Source organism: Macaca thibetana, chromosome 15 (genome assembly GCF_024542745.1).
Source record: "Macaca thibetana thibetana isolate TM-01 chromosome 15, ASM2454274v1, whole genome shotgun sequence".
NCBI classification, from domain to species: domain Eukaryota; kingdom Metazoa; phylum Chordata; class Mammalia; order Primates; family Cercopithecidae; genus Macaca; species Macaca thibetana.
Window position 1 is genome coordinate 74,856,828 of NC_065592.1, and position 24,539 is coordinate 74,881,366.

The 24,539-nt window shown below is 43.0% G+C and overlaps 1 protein-coding gene and 1 pseudogene across 1 annotated transcript in view; both read left to right on the forward strand.

The window, feature by feature from the left end:
* Window positions 1–24,539, forward strand: part of ERMP1 (endoplasmic reticulum metallopeptidase 1) — a 101,585-nt gene that overhangs the window by 6,600 nt on the left and 70,446 nt on the right. The window contains exons 3-4 of the mRNA XM_050761696.1: window positions 3,011–3,165; window positions 4,969–5,112. Of these exons, the coding sequence (XP_050617653.1) occupies window positions 3,139–3,165; window positions 4,969–5,112 (171 nt within the window). The 5' untranslated portion in view covers window positions 3,011–3,138. The remainder of the gene's footprint in view (window positions 1–3,010; window positions 3,166–4,968; window positions 5,113–24,539) is intronic.
* LOC126937881 (adenylate kinase 4, mitochondrial-like) lies at window positions 7,898–9,263 on the forward strand (annotated as a pseudogene).

Here is a 24,539-nt window from a genome sequence, read left to right on the forward strand (position 1 = left end):
TCCCAAAATGTTGGGATTACAGGCGTGAGCCACTGCACCGGCCTGCATATAAATTTATTTTTTATTTATTTATTTTTTTTTTTGAGACGGAGTCTTGCTCTGTTGCCCAGGTGGGAGCACAGTGGCGTGATCTCGGCTCACTGCAAGCTCTGCCTCCTGGGCTCGCACCATTCCCCTGCCTCAGCCTCCCAAGTAGCTGGGACTACAGGTGCCCACCACCACACCCAGCTAATTTTTTTGTATTTTTAGTAGAGATGGGGTTTCACCATGTTAACCAGGATGGTCTTGATCTCCTGACCTCGTGATCCACCCACCTCAGCCTCCCAAAGTGCTGGGATTACAGGCGTTAGCCACTGCGCCCGGCCTACATGTAAATTTTAAAGTATGATTGGGCATAATTTTTTATACATATGTATAGATGTAATTTTTTCATTTACTTTTATATAAAGGAACATTTTCCTATGTCCTGATGATTATTTTTAATGATTGTGTAATTTTTAATCTAGCAATTGTACCATAATTTACTACCCCATTTGTGTTGCAACAAACATCTTCATAAATACAGGCTTTTTTCCTTCAGTAATTTTTTTTCCATGAAACAACTCTCCAAAGAAATATTGAGTCACAAGTTAGGATCTCATGTTATATCTGAAGCAGCCTGATATCTTGCAGAAAAGGTGTTAGTTCATATATTTTAATATCATGCCACCACACTGGAACTCACCATCCACACACATTAGGCACCAATAGTTGTAAAGAACTCTGCAAGGCACCTCCTAACTAAAGTTCAGAATGGAGCCTCAGGGAGTACAGGGGTTAATGCTGAAACACAAGCCTTCTGTCCAGTGATCAACCTCTTCTTCTTGGAGGCCTGCCTACATCCTGGTAAGGAGAGTGCTAGAATTCTTACGGATCTGGAAAAACTGGCTTCTTCCACCTGCCCCAAACATCTCTACCACCCCCTGAGGAAAGCCTGTAATTTTGACAGCTTTGTTCCCTTCACTTGAGGCTTTTAGAAGGGTTAAATACCCGCCCACCCTCCCCACACCCTGGGAAGGATAGCTCAGCAAAAGTGCTATTAATTACTTCTAGTCTAGTATAAATGAGCTTTCAGTTCTTCCTTGACGGTGGGTTTTGCGGGGTGAGGGGGGATACTGGAATCTCATCTGGGAGGATGGGTTCTTAGTGAGGAGTCTTGCCTGCTTTATGATGTTTCTCTAGGTTGGCCCTTTCCCTTACTGAGTAAACAGTGGCTTGCACTGATAGGGAGACTAGAGGAACAGAACACTGCTCACCCAGCGATCCTATTTCTTTTTGAAAATGGCCTCAAGCAACAAGTCTATGAGGAAAATGTTCAACTTCATTGATCAATGAAATGTAAATTAAAACCACATTCAGCTACCAATTTCCAATAGTCAAATTGACATGCTGCTTCACGACTAGTGAAAATGTACAATTCTGGAGGGCAGTTTGGCAATATCTATCAAAAGCTTATTTAAAATGGGCATAGACAACAGAAATGTATTTTACAAGGATGTCCACTATGGTGATGTTTATAGAAGTAAAAAATTGGAAATGATCTAAATACCTAATAAGATATTTCAAATAAAGTATAGTAGATCTATTCTACTGAACTATTATTCAGTCACTAAAAATGATATAGGTAAATATTTATTGACACCATATAATAAATATTTATGAGGTAAATATTTATGAGCCACTGCGCCCAGCCGATTCTGGCTTATTGTATTTTACTGGATTGTCACACAGTCTTGGTTGGGGCCCCTGGGACAAGTCCATTTATAGGACCTGAGAACCAACCCATGGCCCCAACAAGTAGACACTCCTTTGGAATGAGAACCCACCTTGGTGATCAGTTGTGGGCCTTAAGGATTAAGCCGGATAATCAAGGATGACCCTTGATGATAATAGAAGAGTTTTGTTTTAGGCACTGAATGTTATGTATAAAATGAAGAAATGTGATTTTTAGCCTGACACAGTGGCTCATGCCTGTAATCCCAGCATGTTAAGAGGCTTAGGCAAAAGAATAGCCTGAGGCCAGGACTTTAAGACCAGCCATGGCAACACAGAGACTCCATCTCTACAAAAAATAAAAAGTACAAAAAATTAAAAAATTATCTGGGCATGGTGGCACACACTTGTAGTCCTAGCCACTTGGGAGGCTGAGGTGAGAGGATCTCTTGAATCCAGGAGTTAGAGGCTGCAATAAGCTATGATTGCACCACTGCACTCCAGTGTGGATGACAGAGTGAGACCCTATCTCTAAAATAAATAAATAAGTAGGCCAGGCATGGTGGCTCATGTCTGTAATCCCAGGACTTTGAGAGGCTAAGACAGGAGGATCACCTGAGGCCAGGAGTTCAAGATCAGCCTGGACAACATAGGAGGATCCCATCTCTACAAAAATAATTTAAAAATTAACCAAGCATGGTGGCACACACCTGTGGTCCCAGCTACTTGGGAGGCTGAGGTGGGAGGATCACTTGGGCCCAGGAGGTAGAGGCTACAGTGAGCCGTGATTGTGCCACTGTACTTCAGCTGGGGTGACAGAAGGAGACCCTGTCTCAACAAATAAATAAATACATACATACATATATACTTTAAAAAAAAAAACAAAATGTGATTTTTAAAAATCTCTAACTTTTAAAGGACTAGTGGCTGGATTGTGTCTAGAGGGACAGCCCCTGATTATCTGACCACTTTTGGTAACAGGAAGGACTACATTCAACTGGTCCATGAAAAGAGAGGGGCCTGGAGCCATCTCCCCAGGTGGTCTGGAGAAACAGAATGAGCAGTCCCCCTCCCCTGGTGGTGTTGTTGCACTTGCTGAGATCCTTTAACCTTGGACTATTCTTTTTCTGGGCAGACCAAAAAAAAACCCTTCCTCTCTTCTCTGGGGTCAACACTAGAGCTCTGCCTGCACTGAGAAGAGAGTGTAGCCCTAGGGTCCCTCACTGGCTTAGTACTTTCCATCTCCTTCTCTTGCCAGGTCTCCAAAGGCCCTGTCTTGTGGATCTGCGTCTCCAGTTAACTGTCCACTTCTTAATGAGAAAGGAATCTGCTGTTAGTGCCATCTCTAAAAGAAGACAAATAGGTCTTTAATTAATATTGACACACATGGCTCCTGCTTTCTCCTTGTTAAAGGTGGTACTGAATACCTCAGTAAAATAGTAAAAAACAAAACAAAAAAAAAACTCAGCAAGTATGATTTTGAAAACTCAACCCTGTACCTTGAATAGAAAGAGTGTAGAATATATTTCACTAAATATTACTTTTTTTAAACTCAAATTCAGCACAGCCCTAATGCCAATGATGACATCCTGGAATAATACTTTGAGTTATTAACTGACTTTTTTTCCCTCTCCAGTACTTTACTTTTTCTTAGCTTTTACACACACACACACGCATGCTAAGCCATTGTGGGTTCACTGCCTCTCAGAAATGCAGAAACATTTTGACAGAGAGCATAGCTTCTTACTAGGTCCCTGTCTCAGTCCATTTTGTGTGGCTATAACAGAATACCACAGACTGGGAAATTACAATGAACAGAAATTTATGGGCTCATAGTACTGGAGGCTGGAACTCCAATATCAAGGTGCTGGTATCTTGTGAGGGCCTTCTTGCTACGTCATCACATAACAGAAGAAGAGAGAGTGAGAGAGGGTGGAGGTGGGGCAGTGAACTGACCCTTTTATAGGGAACCCACCACCATAATAATCCATTATCATGATTATTAGGAGCCTGAGGCAGGAAGATCACTTGAGATGAGGAGTTTGAGACCAGCCTGGGCAACATAGGGAGACCCTGTCTCTACAATTTTTTTTTAATGAGGCCAGATACGGTTGCTTATGCCTGTAATCCCAGCACTTTGGATATTGAGGCAGGAGGATTGCTTGAGGCCAGGAGTTCGAGACCAGCCTGGGCGACAGAGTGAGACCCCCATCTCTACAAAAAAATTGTGGACCAAAGTTGATAAAATTGTCCTTGCAACTTTCATGACCACTAGAGAGAGGACATATAGTATGTCACTGGTTGCATTATCAGCAAATGGCTCTGAGCTTCATTGATTTATTCACTTATTCATCCATTTTTATATTAATGTACATCTGGCCAGACACTGGAGACATGAAGATGAATGGAACAGAGCTCCTGCCCTCACTGTGCCTGCTGGCACTAAACTTCATCCCTAAAATACTGACAGTGCTTTTATCCCAGATATAAATATAAATGCTTCCTTCCTTCCTTTTTTTTTTTTTTTTTTTTTTTCTGGAGACAGACTCTGGCTACAGACAGTGACACAATAATTACAGCTTATTGCAACCTCTGCTTCCTGGGCTCAAGCAATCCTCCTGACTCAGCCTCCCAAGTAGCTGGGACTACGGGCATGCACTACCACACCTGGCTAATTAAAAAATATTTTTTTTTGTAGAGACAAGTCTCGCTATATTGCCCAGGCTGATCTCAAACTGGGCTCAAGAAATCTTCCAGTCTTAGCCTCTCGAAGTGCTAAGGTTATAGACATGAGCCACTGTGCCCTGACCAATACTTTCCTTAATAAACTTAAGTTGGGCTTATTTAGCATGTAAGAATTCTTTATTAAGATATTAAAAATTCTGGTACTAAGACCTGTGTAATACAGGGGTGTGGTTTTTTCAAAGTATATCTAGGGCTGTGTTTAAATTTTGTAAATCTGAATACTTAGTAAGATAAACTTGAATGTAGCTATGTAACCTGGCACAGTGCCTGATAAATAGCAGTCACTCAGTAAATTATAGTACGTCTCTGTAGTAAGCATCAACTATGTGCCAGGCCTTACTTGTAAGAGAATTAACATAATTCCTCATTAAGGTGAGAAACAACTTAAGGCTTTGAAATAGTTATGGGTAAGTTGGGATAGCAAATACCAAGCACATGTGCCTCCATTTTCCTTTTTCTCACCCATGACAGGCATTGTCAACGGATCAGGGGTCTTTCTCATTCCCTGAACTTCGCCTCGGAACTTCTCTCAGCAAAAGATGTTGCCCACTTGCCATTTCTAGGCCAGGAGGAAGAGACTGGAAGTCTGGAGAGTCTTTCTTGTTTTGTCTCAAGGTAAGACAGCATGACTTTCAGATTAGTTATTAAATTCCTCAGAGCCTGTGTTTACTCATCTGAAACTACGGATCATAACTTCACCTAATTATCCTATATGGTTCTTGGGAGGTTTAAATGTTATGAGGGGTAGGGAAGTGCTTCGAAAGGTTAAAAGAACAAGACACTCCCGAGAGAGTAGCAAGAGCTCCCATAATTCACAGAAATTAAAGTGTCTTTGAAAGGAGAGTATTCCATTAAGTACTGTTTAGAACAGAGAAGATCCCATTTCAAAAGGACTTCCTGCTAAATAATTAGAAAAAGGAAAAGAAAAGAGGAAGCAAATGGAAAAGGAACACAGAGAGAGGACGTGACTTGGAGTCAGAGGCATTAGAGTCAAGTCTAAATTCACCTCTTGCTAACTATGATGTTTGGAATAGGGTACTAAGCCACCATGCATTACATGGAGTGTACAATAGTCACCTCTCAAGGTAATTGGAAGTATGAAACGAGTTCATGTCTGCGAGAGGGACTAGTGCAGAGCCAGGCATATAGGGACTTGGTGAACTCCCAGCCTCAGTGAGGGAAAGGAACCACTGCTTGAAGCCTGCCTGGTCCCACACAGTATAGAGAATTAGGTTTTGCTATGTTCCCATCCATCCATCATCCATCCATTCTTCCAACTTCTATGGAGCATGACTACTTGATGTTGAACTGGGAGGGTGTGTGCATTGTTGTTGAACATTTCCCTGACCTCAGAACCACCATGAGGGAAAAGAGAGCCATGCATGATGTGATTTGAGCAGTACCCCAGGATCCCACTTGCCCCACAATTTTACCTTCTTTAAGCTTTTGAGTCTCTCTTTGGAGAACTTCTCTTTACCACTCTGACTCTTGTGCTCCTGAGGAGGAGGTGGGCCTCCCTGGGCAATTAAGGGCAGCTATGGGCTAGAAGAATGCATGCTACCAAGTGGAGGTGTGCAGGGCACCGTGTGCAGCACAGAGGCTGGGGAGGGATGATAGGAACCCCTGTCTTTGAGGAAGTTATTACAGTGAGCCAGGAGTTCTGGAATATTTTGTCTCATGCAGTGCTTTAACCTGTCCCTCTCTTTGGCACTTCTCAGCACTGGGACTAGTAATATAATCATATTTTTGCAAAGACATGCCTTCATCTCTCATCATTTTTACTTCCCCAATCTGGGTTCCGGGCATTGACTCAGAGCCCTTCAATCCATACTCTTTCTTGCCTCCAGAAAGCTCTTGCCTACTATTCTGTGGCCACCCTCACTGCCCTACTTGTTCCCCTGATGAGTGAATGCTCCTATGAGAGCACTAACCCTCCTTCAGTGAGGTCTTTCAACCACTTGCCTTTCTTCTGCTCTGGTCTGTAAGTTATGCCAGGGCAAAGATTTGTCTTGGGACCTGCCATATCCTGAGCACCTAAAAAAGTCTGGAATATAGGAGGTGCTCAAATATGTGTCAGTTGACTATCAGCTCTTCTTTCTGGATGGTGAGCCCTTAGATAATGGGGTCAACATCTTCTAATATTTTCAAGCCTCTACTAGACACCTCACAGAACATAGCTTATTGCTAGGTTCTTAGTAAACGCTTGATGAACAAAAGAATGAGTGAATTCATGTCTTATAAAATGGGCAGATCCCTAGGGATCCCATTCAAGGCTACAGATAATGTGGGATGATGTGCTGAATATTTTCTAGAGCCCCTGCAGATCCATTGTCCACCCTTGCTTACCCTGTTTGGTACTCAGGAAGTTGACCTTTATAAGATGGTATTGACAGGTTATTTTGACCTCTGCTTGGGTTCAGTCAATGGGATGTACCAATAGATTATAAGTAGGGAGAAGAGTGAAGTCTAGGTATAGTAGATCCTCATCATTTGCAGATTCTATATTTGCAAATTTGTCTACTCACTAAAATCTATTTGTAATCCCCAAATCAATTTTCATGGCACTTTCATGGTCATTCAGACACGCGCAGAGTGGTAAAAATTTTGAGTCACTGGTTGTGCACATCCCCAGCCGAGGCAAACAAGGTGACATAGACTCTGCCTTCTTGTTTCAGCTCTCATATTGAAAAAAATTTTGGCCATGCACAATGGCTCATGCCTGCAATCCCAGCACTTTGGGAGGCTAAGGCAGGAGGATCCCTTCAGCTTAGGAGTTCGAGACCAGCCTGGGCAACATAGCAAAACCCTATCTCTACAAAAAAAAACAAAAATTAGCCAGGCATGATTGCACAGGTCTGTAGTCCCGGCTACTTGGGAGTCTGAGATGGGAGGATGGCTTGAGCCCAGGGAAATCAAGGCTGCAGTGAGCTATAATTGTGCCACTGCACTCCAGCTTGGGTGACAGAGTAAGACCCTGTCTCCAAATGAAAAAAAAAGAAAAAAAAGTCATGGTCCATTTAATGTCATGTTTTCCACATGGTTTTCATTGATGATTTCAATGTTTAAAATGGCCCCCAAGACTGGTCATAAAGTTACTGAAGTGTCCTTAAGCCCAAGAAGGCTGTAATGTGCCTTGCAAAGAAAATACCCTGTATAAGTTTTGTTCAGGTGTGAGTTACAGTGCTGTTGGGTGTGAGTTCAAAATTAATGAATCAACAATATATATTAAATAAAGTGTCCCCAAATCAGAAACACACATAAAGCAAGTTTATGTATTGATTGGCGAAAATGTGATCAGAGACTCGCCAGACTTAACCCTGTATTTCCTTTAGGAGCAATGGTTCAGTCTTTGCTAACTCAGCGTTTGCAGTGACTTTATGGAGTGTAAATACTGGCACAGGGCTGAGGGTAAGGGTTGTCTTAAAAGTCTCTCCTTCCCTGAGTAGGAGAGTAACCACAGTACCAGAGCCAGCAGAGGGTGGCAGAGGTCGGGGCCAAGAAACAAAGTTCTCGGTGCACCCTCTGGTCGTCTTGGCTGCACCTTTGGCCTCGCCACTCCTCCCAAAGGCAATGACTTCCGAACTCCTGCACATGGTCATCCTCTGGCCGCCCCTCTTGGCCCAGAAGTTTGGCCTCCAGCATCTCTCCAATGGCCATTTCTTGTGGGAGAACACCAAGGCCAACACCGAAGTTAGTGACATGGCAAAACAATACACGGAGAACGGTCTTTTGGTTCCAGACCATGTGATCACATGCCTTATGGTGTCAGAGTTGGAGAACAGGTATGCCTAGCACTGGCTCCCAGATGGTTTTCTGAGGATGTTAGGACAAACCGAAGCCCTGATTTGAAGACAAAAATCTATGAAGTGGATTTAGTGATCAGTTTGAAGATTCCATTCGAAACACTTAAAGATTGTCTCAGCCGATGTTGGATTCACCCTCCTTGCAGTAGAGTATATAACCTGGGCTTCAATCCACCTGGTGTACGTGAGATTGATGACATCTCTGGGGAACCGTTAGTCCAGCAGGAGAATGGTAAACTCGAAGCAGTTGCTGCCAGGATAAGACAGTATAAGGTTGTGACAAAGCCAGTCATTTAATTATGCAAGAGCCCAGGCATGCTCCACCATTTTTCTGGGATGGAGACTGATAAAATCTGGCCCTATGCCTACACATTTTTCTTAACAAGATCACACCTATTCAGTCCAAAGAAGAATCAGGAAGATATGGTCACTTGTTCAATTGTGTATATAGTATTGGTGCTATGTCCAAATTAGAAGCTAGCTGAGATAGCTTGCAGCATCTTTCTAGCTTAAACGGTGAACTCTTAGGAAAACTAGTGAGTAGAAAGAGCTCATGAAATATCCTTTAAAAAGAAGGGCCACCTGCACATATTTAAAGTATCTCTGCACATGTCTCAATCCCTCCACAAGAAAGCAACTCAGGCTAGATTTCAAACAGCATACAGTCTAAGCTCTAGCTGATTTTTGACAGTTGTGCTGTTTCTATAGTATGCTTTTTACAAGTGATGGTGGTGATCTCTGGTTCTCCTCATCCCCTCAAAGCCTGTTGAATCACAGCACCAGTAGGCCTGAGAATGCTAACGGCTCTAGCCCAGGCTTTCTCCCAGATTCTCTGGTATGTGCCCTCCTGGTGACAATGAAATTGGCTAATTGCTCTCAGTGGTCTCAAGTGACTATGTCCACGGTTCATCTTTCATAGTAGGAATCATAGTAGGAATCCACAGTTCATCTTTCATAGTAGGAATCCTTAGTTCATCTTTCATAGCAGGAATCCTTTTTATCTTCATCCACACTCCATAGAATCTATCCTTTTCAGACATCCTAGGAGGAAAGGATTTGGCTTCTATTTTTTTTTAGACTATATATTTTTGACATCTATTTTTTCTTAGGTTATTACATTTAAGTTATTAAATAATACAGATAATTACTGCTTTTATCTCTCTCAAATTTTTCTTTCTAAGAACTGAGAGCAAGAAGATTGCTTTGAATCTCTTCATGTACTGGGAACTGAGCTATGGAGAGGGTGTTATTAAACTGCTGGTCTGAACTTTCACGGATTGATGCTTCCCCTTTGTGTTACTGTGAAAAGATTCAACCCCTAAAAGTTTTTTGGCAACCCCCAAAGTCTTTTGGGAATCCTCAAAAAACATGGGAAATATTCACCTACATAAATATTGAAAGATCCTATCTTATGTATAGAAGTAATAAGACCAGGCCAGGTATGGTGGCTCACACCTGTAATCCCAGCACTTTGGGAGGCTGAGGAGGGCGGATCACCTGAGGTCAGGAGTTCTAGACCAGCCTGGGCAACATGGCAAAACCCCATATCTACCAAAAATACGAAAGATTAGCTGGGCATGGTGACGCACGCCTATAGTCCCAGCTACAGGCTGAGGTACAAGGATTACTTAAACCAGGAGGTGAAGGTTACAGTGAGCAGAAATCACACCACTGCACTCCAGCCTGGGTGACAGAGGGAGACTGTGACTCAACAAAAAGTATAAGACCATATGGAACTACTGACTAATAAATAGTTAAGATTTTTGTTCAAGACAGCAAAATATATTTTGAAAATGCTGCTACCTCTTGATGCTGACAGTGTTTTCCTCCCGTGAGTGACCCAAGCATATTATAAATAATTGGTAAAGGGAGTGGAGCTGGTTGGGTGGAGCAAAAGGTTGCACTAGCTATGCATAGACTGAATAGAAGAGCGTTATGATGATGAGAAAGCAAAATCTTTATTTTTTTTTCTATTCCAAAGATTCACTCTGATTCATCCTGACTAGTACTGACAGTTTATGGAAAATCTGAGCTGTTCTCTTTCTAGCACCTAGATTCAGATATGAGCATGGCCCCTTCTCCTCCTCCAGATCCCCAGGAAAACTTCACCCACAGCAGCTTCTTTCTCCCCACTGGAGAAAGAGTGGGGAGCCCAAACCCCTTTCTTGCATCTAATCACCTGGCCACAATTTAGCTCCCTTTGTTAAAATGACATATAAGCTCCACGTCTAACTGCTTCTTTGGCTCTTCACTTCTTTTCTGTGAAGCCCCCATTTATGTAAAAATATTAACATCCATAAAATGCATGCCTTGTCCTCTGTTCATCTGTCTTTTGTCAGTTCAAAGCCTGACTGGAAGACAGATAGTCTCACCACCCTAGGAGAGTGCTACTCAGTGTGTCCCTATCCAGAAGCAAGGCTACATCTAGAGCGCTTGTTAGAATTGCAAATGTTTGGGCATTCTAGATCTACTAAATCTGAAATTCTGTGGGCAAAGACCTGGTATCTGTTTTCATAAGCCTTCTGTGTGATTCTCACACATGCTTGAGTTTGAGTGCCACTTCCTGGAGAGATGGGCAGGGGGAAGTGGGAGGGGGGGCACGGAGCACTTGCTTAGGACTCTTGCCAGGCTCTCTAACTCCCATCTGCCTGGCTTTCCATGGTTTCCTGGTCCTTGTTTCTCCAGGCCAAACCACATTTAGGAACACACACAATCTGGATTGCAGAATTCTTTGAACTTTATCTAGGTGGCTGTTTCTTAACCAACAGATCATAGTTCCTAACAGGACACATATGGCTGTTCTGGAAGATCAACACTGAAACCCCAGGGCATCTCTGAGCACAGCCACAGGGCAAGAAAGAAGTGACATGGTGAAGGGGATCAGGTTATACCACCCCAAAGTATGCCACCTTGGCATATGATTATTTTGGGCTGAAAGCAATGGAGAAATAGCAGTTGTAAGAAGGGCTCTCTGCCCTTTCCTTTTCTGCCTAGAAGCAGGACATAAATTTCCCTTTGTGAAGGTGGCATAAATTTCCACCCCTCTCCTGTACCAGAATGAAGAAAGTGATTTATCACTAGAGACAGAAAGCTGGCACTGAGACGAGTTGGTATAAAGACACCTTACTAAAGCAACCCTTGCTTTCCATTACTTTCCCTATATACTTCCTAGTCACTTTCCTACAATTTTTCACCCCTAGAAGCCCAAACCCCTTTCCTTTGTCCAGTCACCTGGCCACAATTTATCACCCTTTGTTAAAATGATCTATAAGCTCCCAAGTCTAACTGCTTCTTTAGGTTTTCTCTTCTTTTCTGTGAAGCTCCCATGTATGCAAAAATGTTAACATCCATAAAATAGATGCCTTTTCCCCTGTTAATCTGTCTTTTGCCAGTTTAATTCTCAGGCCCCAGACACTGAACCTAAGAGGGTAGAGGAAAAGGTTTTTGCCTGTTTGTTTGTTTTCTCCCCTGCAGTGAAAAGAACTAACAGGTGAGATAACCCTGTAGTCAGGAAAGGATTTTTATCTCATTTACGAAAACATGTTTCAGTGTGGTGAACTGAATCCTATCAGTTGCTGTTATTAATTTTTCTATATCTTCCCTGATTTCAAAAGGCATGTTTGAGGCAGATTATTAAAATACAAACAAGGTTAAAAAAAATAGGTAGATATCCTTAGGATTTGCAAGGTGTTCACTTAAAACATTCTTAAAACGATTGGCTTCTTTGCTGATATGGCAGTAACCAAAGATTCCAGTATTTGAGGACATAAAAAATGCTGCTGCTATGGCGGGGTACAGTGGTTCACACCTGCAATCCCAGCACTTTCAAAGGCTGAGGCAGCTGGATTACTTGGGCCCAGGAGTTGAAGACCAGCCTGGGCAACACGGCAAAAGACCTTCTCTACCAAAAATACAAAAATTAGCTGGTGGCATACGCCTGTAGTCCCAGCTGTGAGGGAGGCTGAGGAGGGAGATCACCTGAGCCTGGGGAGGTCAAGGCTACAGTGAGCCTTGATCATGCCATTTCACTCCAGCCTGGATGACAGAATGAGACCCTGTCTGAAAAAAACAAAAACAAAAACACAAAACAAAACAAAAAAACGCTCCACTGCTTACCTGTGCCAGAAATAACAACATCTAAAGTGAAGACTTAAGAAAAACGTAATGACTACTTGATTACCCTTAAGATTCTGCATTCTTTATAATGTTCTTTGCATTTCAAAAACAGCCTATTTATTGCAGAAATTTACTTAACCTTTTACTTTACTTGAGCATGTACATATGTTGCTTAGATAAAAGCAATGCCATAAAAATCTGTATAATCTTAGATTTCATTTTTACTTTGAAATGGGAGCTTTTTGTTTATAAGGTCATGAAAAACTAAGTGTTTTTGTTAAAAAATTAGATTTTTTAATGGCAGAAAAAATGACTTGTTGACTCATTATGAAATCAAAATCTCTCCAAGTTTTTAAAAAACTACTTCAAGCCATTCGATAAGTAATATTCCTTTGCAAATCATCTTAGATTTAGTATTATAGTGTTTTCTCAATTTTTGTGTGTGCTAAAATCAATTTTGTGGGGTGTATGTGTCTGAAAGGGAAAGGTGACTCACAGTCACAGTACCTAGTATTGCAACTTTCAGGCCTTGGTTTTGTAGCTCCAGCTACCACAGACTTAACAGCTAGACTGATTCTGAGTAAGAACAAAAGGGTTTGACCATAGAAGGAAGTTCCTTTAAGATCCTTGTGAAATGGTTATAATAAGCAGGTTGACTCTTGCCCCTTGGAGAGCACCACCCTGTTAAAGCTGATATGATCACAAACCCTCCCTTACCTCCTCCCACTTCTGTATATTATCTGTGTGCATGTGCTTCTTCTCTCCATCTTTCTTGCATGCTCTTTTCCTTTTCTCTGTCTGACCCAAGAGAAAGAGAAATGTATTGATGAAAAGTCTTTAAATAATGTAATTAATTCATTTATAGTATGTGAGAATAAATCAAAAAAAGGATATTTGTCTGTAAAAAGTAGGTAAACAGAAACAAATCAAAGAAAAGCTATGACAGGAAAATAAGGTATAGCAAAGTGTATGCCATAAGGTGCTGTATGATTGCTAAAGGTGCGCCTCAAATTTGGCTCTGAGCTTCCTAGTAGATAGAGCAAAGAGAAGAACAAATCAATTACAAGATGCACTATGTTCACAAATTGGAAACATCTCATAGGCTTTGCTTGATACCAGCACAGCAAAGAGATGTTGTTCTGAAGGGCCTAAAAGAGGGAACACAGTGTGAGATACTTGGGAATAAGTCAAGGGAGGATGTCAGGGCACGGGTGGTTCCCGGATAGGGAATTGATTTTGGTTGAGGTAACTGATCAAAGCTGTAGAGTTCTCAAAGGATGCAACCTTGTTCCTCATTCATTCTCTATTCTTCAGAGTCCTGCCCTATTTCCTCAGAGCCTGCAAGCTAGGACATGGCCAAAGGCTAGGGCGGAATTACAGGGTGGCTGCCCTTTCAGGTATAGCATTTGGTACCACGGTTCACAATGGCCATGGGTTTCTAACTCTGACTACATATTAGAACCATTTGAGCCATTTTCCAAAATTATACAATTGCCTGGCACCATCCAAATTAACTGAATACTGGGATTGGGCCCAGGATTTTTTTTTTTTTTTTTTTTTTTTTGATGCTTCATCTAGTTCTTATGTAGTGTGAGAGTAGAGAACCACTGACAGTGAGCATTTTCAGAGGTTTATGAACTTGAAGGTATCTCAGAGTCACATGAGGAATTTGTTAAATATTCAGTTTCCTCAGCGACACGCTCCCTCCCAATTCCCCCAACCACCACAGAAGACCAGGGAATTTTCTATTTCTTTTTTTTTTTTTTGAGACGGAGTTTCATTCTTGTCGCCCAGGCTGGAGTGCAATGGTGTGGTCTTGGCTGACTGCAACCTTCACCTCTAAGGTTCAAGCAATTCTCCTGCTTCAGCCTCCTGAGTAGCTGGGATTACAGGTGCCCGCCATGATGCCCAACTAATTTTTGTGTTTTTTGTAGCGATGGGGTTTCACCATGTTGGCCAGGCTGGTCTCGAGGAATTCTCTATTTTTTTTTTTTTGAGACAGAGTCTCACTCTGTCGCCCAGGCTGGAGTACAGTGGCACAATCTTGGCTCACTGCAAGCTCTCCCTCCTGGGTTCATGCCATTCTCCTGCCTCAGCCTCCCGAGTAGCTGGGACTACAGGTGCCCACCACCATGCCTGGCTAATTTTTTGTATTTTTAGTAGAAATGGGGTTTCACCGTGTTAGCCAGGATGGTCTCGATCTCCTGACCTCGTGATCCACCCGCCTCAGCCTCCCAAAGTGCTGGGATTACAGGTGTGAGCCATCACGCCCAGCCTGGAATTCTCTATTTCTAACAAGCACTCGGGGTTATTCTGATGCTGATGATCCACAGAGTCACACTAGTCCACAGAGTGTAAAGGGGAGAGACCTGGGCCCTGGCCTGCTCTGACAACAGCAGGCTCTGTGACCTTTTGGACCTATTCCTTAAACCCTCTGGGTTTATTTCCTCATTGGTAAGAAATAACCTGTGGTGCCTACACTGCAGGGCCAGGATTGAAATCCACAATCCCACCATGGATATTATTCTGTGTTCATTAATTTCAAGTCTGCTTGCTAAGAGCAGTCATGTATGTGTGAGTTTGGGACATGAGTGGAAGAGTGCCCTTTGGCCTAGATTTTACTGTCTTGTGTCAAGATTTGGGTAGATTTATATGTGATCCAACTGGCAGGTAGCTAAACTTACCACTGCTAGCACAGGCTCTTCTATAAGAACCAAACATGCCCAAAATGTGCTAAAACAGAATATTTTATTTTAATAACACATGTGGCTCAGAAATAAACTTGTTATAACAGCATGGGTTTTATTAACCAAGAATCATAGAACAACTTATTGAAGTGTGGATATCACTTGGTGATCTGAGTCTACAAATACCACCTTCTGAACAGCGACTAAACTGTGACCTTGTTTATGAGAAATGTCCAATTAATGTACATAGAACCACACCAAGTGGTGTGGGAAGAGAGATGAGGGAAGTGGGCATGGCAAGGAGCTGGGACTGGGTTCGGGCTCTAGTCCTGGCCAGGACCTCCTGTCTGCTTTGGCTAAGTCAGTTCTCCCCGGGACCAGGTTGCTCATCTGTAAAATGAGGGTGTTAGATTAGTATCTCTAAGATCCCTTCTCTCCCCCACAGGCTGTAAAAATCAAACTAACTGGGCTGGGCGCAGTGGCTAACGCCTGTAATCCCAGCACTTTGGGAGGCCAAGTTGGGAAGATCATGAGGTCAAGAGATTGAGACCCTCCTGGCCAACATGGTGAAACCCTGTCTCTACTAAAAATACAAAAATTAGCTGGGCGTGGTGACACATGCCTGTAGTCCCAGCTACTCGGGAGGCCCAGACAGGAGACTCTCTTGAACCCAGGAGGCAGAGATAGCAGTGAGCCAAGATAGTGCCACTGCACTCCAGCCTGGCGACAGAGCGAGGCTCCATCTAAAAAAATAAAAAATAAAAAAAATAGTGAAAAAATCAAACTAACTGAAACGAAAGCACCAAGTGGCTTCTCCACTTGGTTTCCTCAGCTAGGTCAGAACCCTCATCTAACCATAGTAAGCCACATAGGTCCCTCCTCTTTCAAGTACCCACCTGCACTGAAACCAACACCCCTGAGCAGCCATAGGAAGCTAATACACATCTGGATACAAGGAGTGGCAGAAAGAAAACAAGTCTCCGTGATTTTGTCTGTGTGACCTTCAGCAAATGATATCCTTTCTCTGAGCCTCAGTTTTTCATTGATAAAGCCAGGATAATAATAAACCCATCTTATGGGGTTTGTTTTGTTTTGCTTTTTTTGATTTTTTTTTTTTTTTTTGAGATGGAGTCTCGCTCTGTTTTCCCGGCTGGAGTGCAGTGGTGCCATCTTGACTCACTGCAAGCTCCGCCTCCCAGGTTTACGCCATTCTGCGGCCTCAGCCTCCCAAGTAGCTGGGACTACAGGCACCCGCCACCACACCTGGCTACTTTTTTGTATTTTTAATAGAGACGGGGTTTCACCATGTTAGCCAGGATGGTCTCAAACTCCTGATCTCGTGATCCGACCCCCTTGGCCTCCCAAAGTGCTGGGATTACAGGCATGAGCTACTGCGCCCGGCCGATTTTGTTTTGTTGAGGAATAAATAAGGTAAATAGTGCCTGCCTGGTACATGGCACACACTCAATACATGTTATTTCCTAAGAGAAGGAACAAAATTGAGGTTTTAGTGAAAAAGCCATCTGGGGGTTGGACGCAGTAGCTAATGCCTGTAATCCCAGCACTTTGGGAGGCTAAGGTGGGTGATCACTTGAGCTCAGGAGTTCAAGACCAGCCTGGGCAACACAGTGAAACCCCTTCTCTACTAAAAATACAAAAATTAGCTGGGTGTGGTGACATGCCCCTGTGGTCCTGGCTACTTGGGGGGCTGAGTCAGGAGGATTGTTTGGGCCCAGGAGGCAGAGGAGCAGACTGCACTACAGCCTGGGCAACAGAATGAAGCTGGGCCTGTTTGTAGTCATTCACATCGAGCATCACAATCAGTGATGATATTTGAGTTGATAACATAGATGCAAAATTCTAATCTTCAAAGAACATTGAGTAATTATAAGAATTGAAAAAAACAAAGCCCATATTTTCTAGATCTAACAGTGAGTTAAACAGCAAATTCAATTTACCGGCATCTCTTCCATCCATCCCCGGGGCATTCTTTGTAGCTGAGGGCTGCCTATGGGCTGCTGAGCATTGGTGCTGAGAGGATGCAGGAGAGAATATACTGAATCTGGTGGCGGGAGGCCGTTGTACCGCTGTGGGAAACTTGAAGGAAACAGTCTCTGTTTGCCATGCATCTCTGCAGCATACCCATTCAGAATTTCCTAATTAAAGGGCCTCCAGTTCCATGCTGAACAGGAAAATCAACTATTCTGCCCAGGTCAAGGTGGAATGTGATATAACTCAAATAGAACAGGGAAATGTCCATAAACACAAACAAGTCCTCCATCCTATCAGAGAGGAATAACCACCCCATAAAACAAGTGATTAATGTTGAACCAAAGGGATAACAAAGTACCTGAGCTATGGACCAGTTGCAAAGGCTTTGAAGCATGGTGAAATAAATATGAACTCTTCTCCTTCACACCCACGGGAGTAAGTGCTTGCCCAATCCTTTGGGAAATGTAGTTAGATGTGATAATCACATATACATGAGTGAAACCATGCAAGGTTCCCAAGAGGAATCTATCTGACATAATCACAGGTTCCATTGCAAAGTACTTTGGCAGCTACAAACAGTTTCCCCATACTTATTTCATTTAATTTTCAGGGTAACCCTGTGAAATGGCCAAGGGAGGTTTTAATATCTCTGTTTTTACAGATGAGGAAACTGAGGCTTAGAGGAATGAAATGACTTCCTTAAGGTCACATAGCAAATTAGTAGCAGAGCCAGGATTTGAGTGCAGATCTGTGGGCCACTGGGTGAGTGGCGGGAGAGGGGTCTTGCTCTACTTTTGGCAGTCTTCCAGTAAGACTGTCCATCTGTTGCCTTAATGGTGATATGGATGCAAGCTGCTTTTGCTTGCCGTCCCTGGCCCTGCCCCTGGCCTCACCTTTAAGCTGTCCCTAGCTCCCAGAATATTCTACCATCTTGCTTCACAAAGTGTGGTTACCTAGTGAGGTAAAGCACAGCACAAGCATGAGCAGGGAGTATGTTAGGGGAGCAGAATTCACCCCACCCCATCCCTCCAGACCCAGATCCCCAGGTGGTACCTAAGCACAAACAAGTTCAAGCAGCACTGACCGTCCACATTTGCCCATCAGGGCCTGCCTGACACTCCAAAGCAGCTTCTTTGCCCTTCTCCCAGATCCAAACACTCTGAGGCCTGAACAACAGTTACACCAATTTCCTCCCTCCTGGAACTTCCCCTTACACCTGTCCATGGTTCTGTGGCCTCCAAAGTACTCCTCAGGCCTATTCAGTTCTCCTCAGTCTCCTCACAAAAATACCCAAAGAGCCCTCAGCAAGGCGTGTTCTCCTGAGGCAACAGCTGACTCCACTGTCTGCTCTAAGAGGGCACCCTACAACCTCTCCTTGGTGTAATCAAGGAGAACAAATTTGAGTGTTTACTTTTCTTCACTAGAGAATCTGTGGCAGAAATAACAAAAGACACTGGCAACAAATGGAAGGGAGTGATAAGGTGGAGTGCAATTAATCCACAGGCTGGAAGAACTCCTGATAATCAATCGATCAATCAATCAATCAGGAGTTAGTTTTGTGAAAGAGAGAAGATAACTTGAATAAGTTACTCTCTCTCGCTCTTCATCCTCCTCCCCACTGCCTCAAACTTTAAGAAAGTTACTTTTAATATTATTATTATTTTGAAATGGGGTCTTTCTATGTTGCCCAGGCTGGTCTTGAACTCCTGGTTTCAAGTGGTCCTCCTGCCTTGGCCTCCCAAGTGGCTGGGATTATATGCACAAGCAAAAACACCTGACAAGAAACTTCCTTTTAAGAGCACAGGTAGGCCGGGCGCGGTGGCTCAAGCCTGTAATCCCAGCACTTTGGGAGGCTGAGACGGGCGGATCACAAGGTCAGGAGATCGAGACCATCCTGGCTAACACGGTGAAACCCTGTCTGTACTAAAAAATACAAAAAAAAAACTAGCCGGGAGTGGTGGCGGGCACCTGTAGTCCCAGCTACTCAGGAGGCTGAGGCAGGAGAATGGCGTAAACCCGGGAGGCGGAGCTTGCAGTGAGCCAAGATCTGACCACTGCACTCCAGCCTGGGTGACAGCGCGAGACTCCGTCTTGGAAAAAAAAAAAAAAAAAGAGCACAGGTAATTTGTCAAGTCCTCTCAGAGTCACAGTTCAGGGGCATTAAAAGTTTAAGAAGAAACAATGATTTATAAAAAAATTAAACCACCACCACCACCACCACCACAACAAAAAAACACTGAAGGTTTCCTGATGCAAACAAAAACAAATAAAACACGATGATTCAAGTTTTAGGCTCGGCAAATGCAAGTTTAAGTTTCAAAGGCCCTACACTGCCCCGGAAGAGCCGGCGGGGGTAGGGGGACATTTTCCCCTGTCCGCCTTGGCAGGAAACCAAGCTAAACCACCAGTGGGGCCAGGACACATCCTGCCCTCTGAAGAAAACCACAAGGCTGACATGCTCAAAGCAGCCATAATTTATGGTAGACCAGTTGGGAAGAATGTGATATTTGTTGACTTTTGTTTCTGTAGCAGATGGTGACTTTGGAAGACCTGAGGTTCACAACCAGAAAACATGACTGTCAACTGGAAATATATTTATGGTTTCCTGCAAGGCTGATAAAGTTGAAAAATCCACCCATACATAAACAAAAAGGGGATGAGGAGGGGTGCAGGAAGTATGCCCAGGCTTCTTCCAGAGGAGTTCCTGCTCTTTTGACCAAGTGGCTCTTTGACAGGTCTCTGCAAAGGTGACAGCAGAAGTTTCTCTTTAGCTCTCACGAAGATTGACTGTCATCGTCTCTGCTAGGGCCAGGCGTGGTGGCTCACGCCTGTAATCCCAGCCCTTTGGGAGGCCAAGCAGGACAGGTCACTTGAGCCCAGGGGTTTGAGACCAGCCTGGAAACATGGCAAAACACCATCTCTACTAAAAATACAAAAATTAGCCAGGCATGGTGGTACATGCCTATAATCAGAGCTACTCGGGAGGCTAAGGCACAAGAATCACTTGAACCTGGGAGACAGAGGTTGCAGTGAACTGAAATCGCATCACTGCACTCCAGTCTGGGGTGACAGAGCAAGACTCTGTCTTAAAAAAAAAAAAAAAAGAGGCCGGGCACGGTGGCTCAAGCCTGTAATCCCAGCACTTTGGGAGGCCGAGACGGGCGGATCGCGAGGTCAGGAGATCGAGACCATCCTGGCTAACACGGTGAAACCCCATCTCTACTAAAAAATACAAAAAACTAGCCGGGCATGGTGGCCGGCGCCTGTAGTCCCAGCTACTCAGGAGGCTGAGGCAGGAGAATGGCGTGGACCCAGGAGGCGGAGCTTGCAGTGAGCTGAGATCTGGCCACTGCACTCCAGCCTGGGCGACAGAGCGAGACTCCGTCTCAAAAAAAAAAAAAAAAATACTCCTCTGCTAGGCAGCTTGTGGCTACTTGGCCACTTATATCTGAGTCTGGGCAGAAAGAGCTGGAAGGCTGCAGGAAGGAAGTATCAGGATGTAGGAAGTTAGTGTTTTCCAGGACAGGGTGTCTAATTTTAAGAGGAAAGATTTTTTCCTTACCACTGGTAAGGAAATGTATGTTTGATTGTAGGTCTGACTGAGATTCTTCTCCCGGAAATCCCATCGTACTTCACAGAAGATTACCCCTCAAATTAAGTCTGTGCCAGTATTGGCCAGCGGGTAGAGGAGTGCTGGTTATTTTCCATAGCCACAGTTCCAGGATGCACTGCTCTTCCCATCCTTCCTCCCACCAGGACACACAAGAAGAGTAAATACAGCTGCATATCCCCAGGGTTGGTCTAAAATCTAGGAGGGCTGTAACTCTGACTTTGAGTTTTACAACCCCAATGTGTTCAACACTGTCCTTGGTAGGGGATGGGGATGAGAGAGAAGAATCCGTTTCAGAACATTTGTTGTAGCAGAGATCTTCAGCTCTGCATCAGCGAAAACTTAAGAAAGCATTCTGCTACTTATTCACTGTTCCTGCAAAATAAACAGAGCAGTGGCTACAAGCGGGGAGGGGGACATTTGACAAGACTGACCTCTCAACTAAGAAGGAGAGAAGAAAGAGACTTGGCTAGCTAGCTACATCTGATATATTCTAGCACTGTAAACTTTCCCCCAAATCAGGAGATAAGAATCCCACGAATAACCTGATCCCTGCTCAGGGAAATATTTTATCTTTAAGCAGGTATGTCCTTGAGGGCTTAAAGGTGAGGGCTCAGAGGTTTCAAACTGGCAGCCGGTGGGTGGAATCCAGTTTACACAACTGTTTTCGTTGGCACACAAAATGGTCTTCTCTTTTTAAATTTGTTTCCAACATTAACAGAGCAGAAGGTTTCACATAAATATCTGAGTTTCTGACATTTCTTGAAAAAATAGCAGATTTGGCTGTGCTGAGCCCAAATTCCACAGAGCTATGGTTACTGTTACTGATTTAGGTGGAGCCAGGGTTATAGTTCACGCCAGTCCTTACCACTCCTTCTAACCTTAACCTGACTTGTTTTATTCTATCTCCTTATCTGCCCATGTCAGGAAATGGTTTGTAAATACCCTGTTCTGTTCCCTAAATGAGTCCCAATTACCTTGCTGACATAATAGCATTTTTGTTTGGTTTATTTTTTGGTTTTTTTTGTTTTTTTTTAAATTTATTTATTATTATTATACTTTAAGTTGTAGGGTACATGTGCATAACGTGCAGGTTTGTTACATATGTATACTTGTGCCATGTTGCTGTGCTGCACCCATCAACTCGTCATTTACATCAGGTATAACTCCCAATGCAATCCCTCCCCCCGCCCCCCCCCCCCCTCCCCCCCCCCCCTCCCCAGTATAGGCCCCGGTGTGTGATGTTCCCCTTCCTGAGTCCGAGTGATCTCATTGTTCAGTTCCCACCTATGAGTGAGAACATGCGGTGTTTGGTTTTCTGTTCTTGTGATAGTTTGCTAAGAATGATGGATTCCAGCTGCATCCAAGTCCCTACAAAGGACTCAAACTCATCCTTTTTGATGGCTGCATAGTATTCCATGGTGTATATGTGCCACATTTTCTTAATCCAATCTGTCACTGATGGACATTTGGGTTGATTCCAAGTCTTTGCTATTGTGAATAGTGCTGCAATAAACATACGTGTGCATGTGTCTTTATAGCAGCATAATTTATAATCCTTTGGGTATATACCCAGTAATGGGATGGCTGGGTCATATGGTACATCTAGTTCTAGATCCTTGAGGAATCACCATACTGTTTTCCATAATGGTTGAACTAGTTTACAATCCCACCAACAGTGTAAAAGTGTTCCTATTTCTCCACATCCTCTCCAGCACCTGTTGTTTCCTGACTTTTTAATGATCGCCATTCTAACTGGTGTGAGATGGTATCTCATTGTGGTTTTGATTTGCATTTCTCTGATGGCCAGTGATGATGAGCATTTTTTCATGTGTCTGTTGGCTGTATGAATGTCTTCTTTTGAGAAATGTCTGTTCATATCCTTTGCCCACTTTTTGATGGGGTTGTTTGTTTTTTTTTTGTAAATTTGTTTGAGTTCTTTGTAGGTTCTGGATATTAGCCCTTTGTCAGATGAGTAGATTGCAAAAATTTTCTCCCATTCTGTAGGTTGCCTGTTCACTCTGATGGTAGTGTCTTTTGCTGTGCAGAAGCTCTTTAGTTTAATGAGATCCCATTTGTCAATTTTGGCTTTTGCTGCTGTTGCTTTTGGTGTTTTAGACATGAAGTCTTTGCCCATGCCTATGTCCTGAATGGTACTACCTAGGTTTTCCTCTAGGATTTTTATGGTATTAGGTCTAACATTTAAGTCTCTAATCCATCTTGAATTAATTTTCGTATAAGGAGTAAGGAAAGGATCCAGTTTCAGCTTTCTACTTATGGCTAGCCAATTTTCCCAGCACCATTTATTAAATAGGGAATCCTTTCCCCATTTCTTGTTTCTCTCAGGTTTGTCAAAGATCAAATGGCTGTAGATGTGTGGTATTATTTCTGAGGACTCTGTTCTGTTCCATTGGTCTATATCTCTGTTTTGGTACCAGTACCATGCTGTTTTGGTTACTGTAGCCTTGTAGTATAGTTTGAAGTCAGGTAGCGTGATGCCTCCAGCTTTGTTCTTTTGACTTAGGATTGTCTTGGAGATGCGGGCTCTTTTTTGGTTCCATATGAACTTTAAAGCAGTTTTTTCCAATTCTGTGAAGAAACTCATTGGTAGCTTGATGGGGATGGCATTGAATCTATAAATTACCTTGGGCAGTATGGCCATTTTCACAATATTGATTCTTCCTATCCATGAGCATGGTATGTTCTTCCATTTGTTTGTGTCCTCTTTGATTTCACTGAGCAGTGGTTTGTAGTTCTCCTTGAAGAGGTCCTTTACATCCCTTGTAAGTTGGATTCCTAGGTATTTGATTCTCTTTGAAGCAATTGTGAATGGAAGTTCATTCCTGATTTGGCTCTCTGTTTGTCTGTTACTGGTGTATAAGAATGCTTGTGATATTTGCACATTAATTTTGTATCCTGAGACTTTGCTGAAGTTGCTTATCAGCTTAAGGAGATTTTTGGCTGAGACAATGGGGTTTTCTAAATATACAATCATGTAATCTGCAAAGAGGGACAATTTGACTTCTTCTTTTCCTAACTGAATACCCTTGATTTCTTTCTCTTGCCTCATTGCCCTAGCCAGAACTTCCAACACTATGTTGAATAGGAGTGGTGAGAGAGGGCATCCCTGTCTTGTGCCACTTTTCAAAGGGAATTTTTCCAGTTTTTGCCCATTCAGTATGATATTGGCTGTGGGTTTGTCATAAATAGCTCTTATTATTTTGAGGTACGTTCCATCAATACCCATAATAGCATTTTTGAATAACAAGTTGATTTGTCACTTGGCTTTTTGTATCTGAATCTCTTAATTTGGGCTCCCAACTTTGTGAAGCTTCTTAAAGATTAGCCTTATCTCTGGCTATTAGAATCATGAAGGAATCTGAGAGGGAAACGGCTTTTAAAACTTTAGGCTATGAATTAAGCAATTTCCTTAGCCTTTTCTAAAGAATCAGCATCTCTGCTACAGATCTGTTTATTGATTTTCTTTAAAAAATGGAGATCAGAAATCCTGATTTAGTACTTTGAATTGCTTGGAAGTAAGAGACTACTGAAATCCAAGGCACTTATTATTGTCATCACAATTTATGACAGCAACAGAGTAGCAAATGGCTTACTAAAAGTGAACTTGGGAAGGCATTTGTCTCTGGAATTAAGACTTCTTTTTATAGGCTACTTGCTACAGTCAGCTGCGAATAATATACAATTAATGTTTGTTTCTGATTGAGGTGAAATTTACATAACATAAACTTGTTTTAAAAGTGAACAACTTAGTGGCACTTAGTACTTTACAATGTTGTGCAAACCACAGCTATCTAGTTCCAAAACATTTTCTTT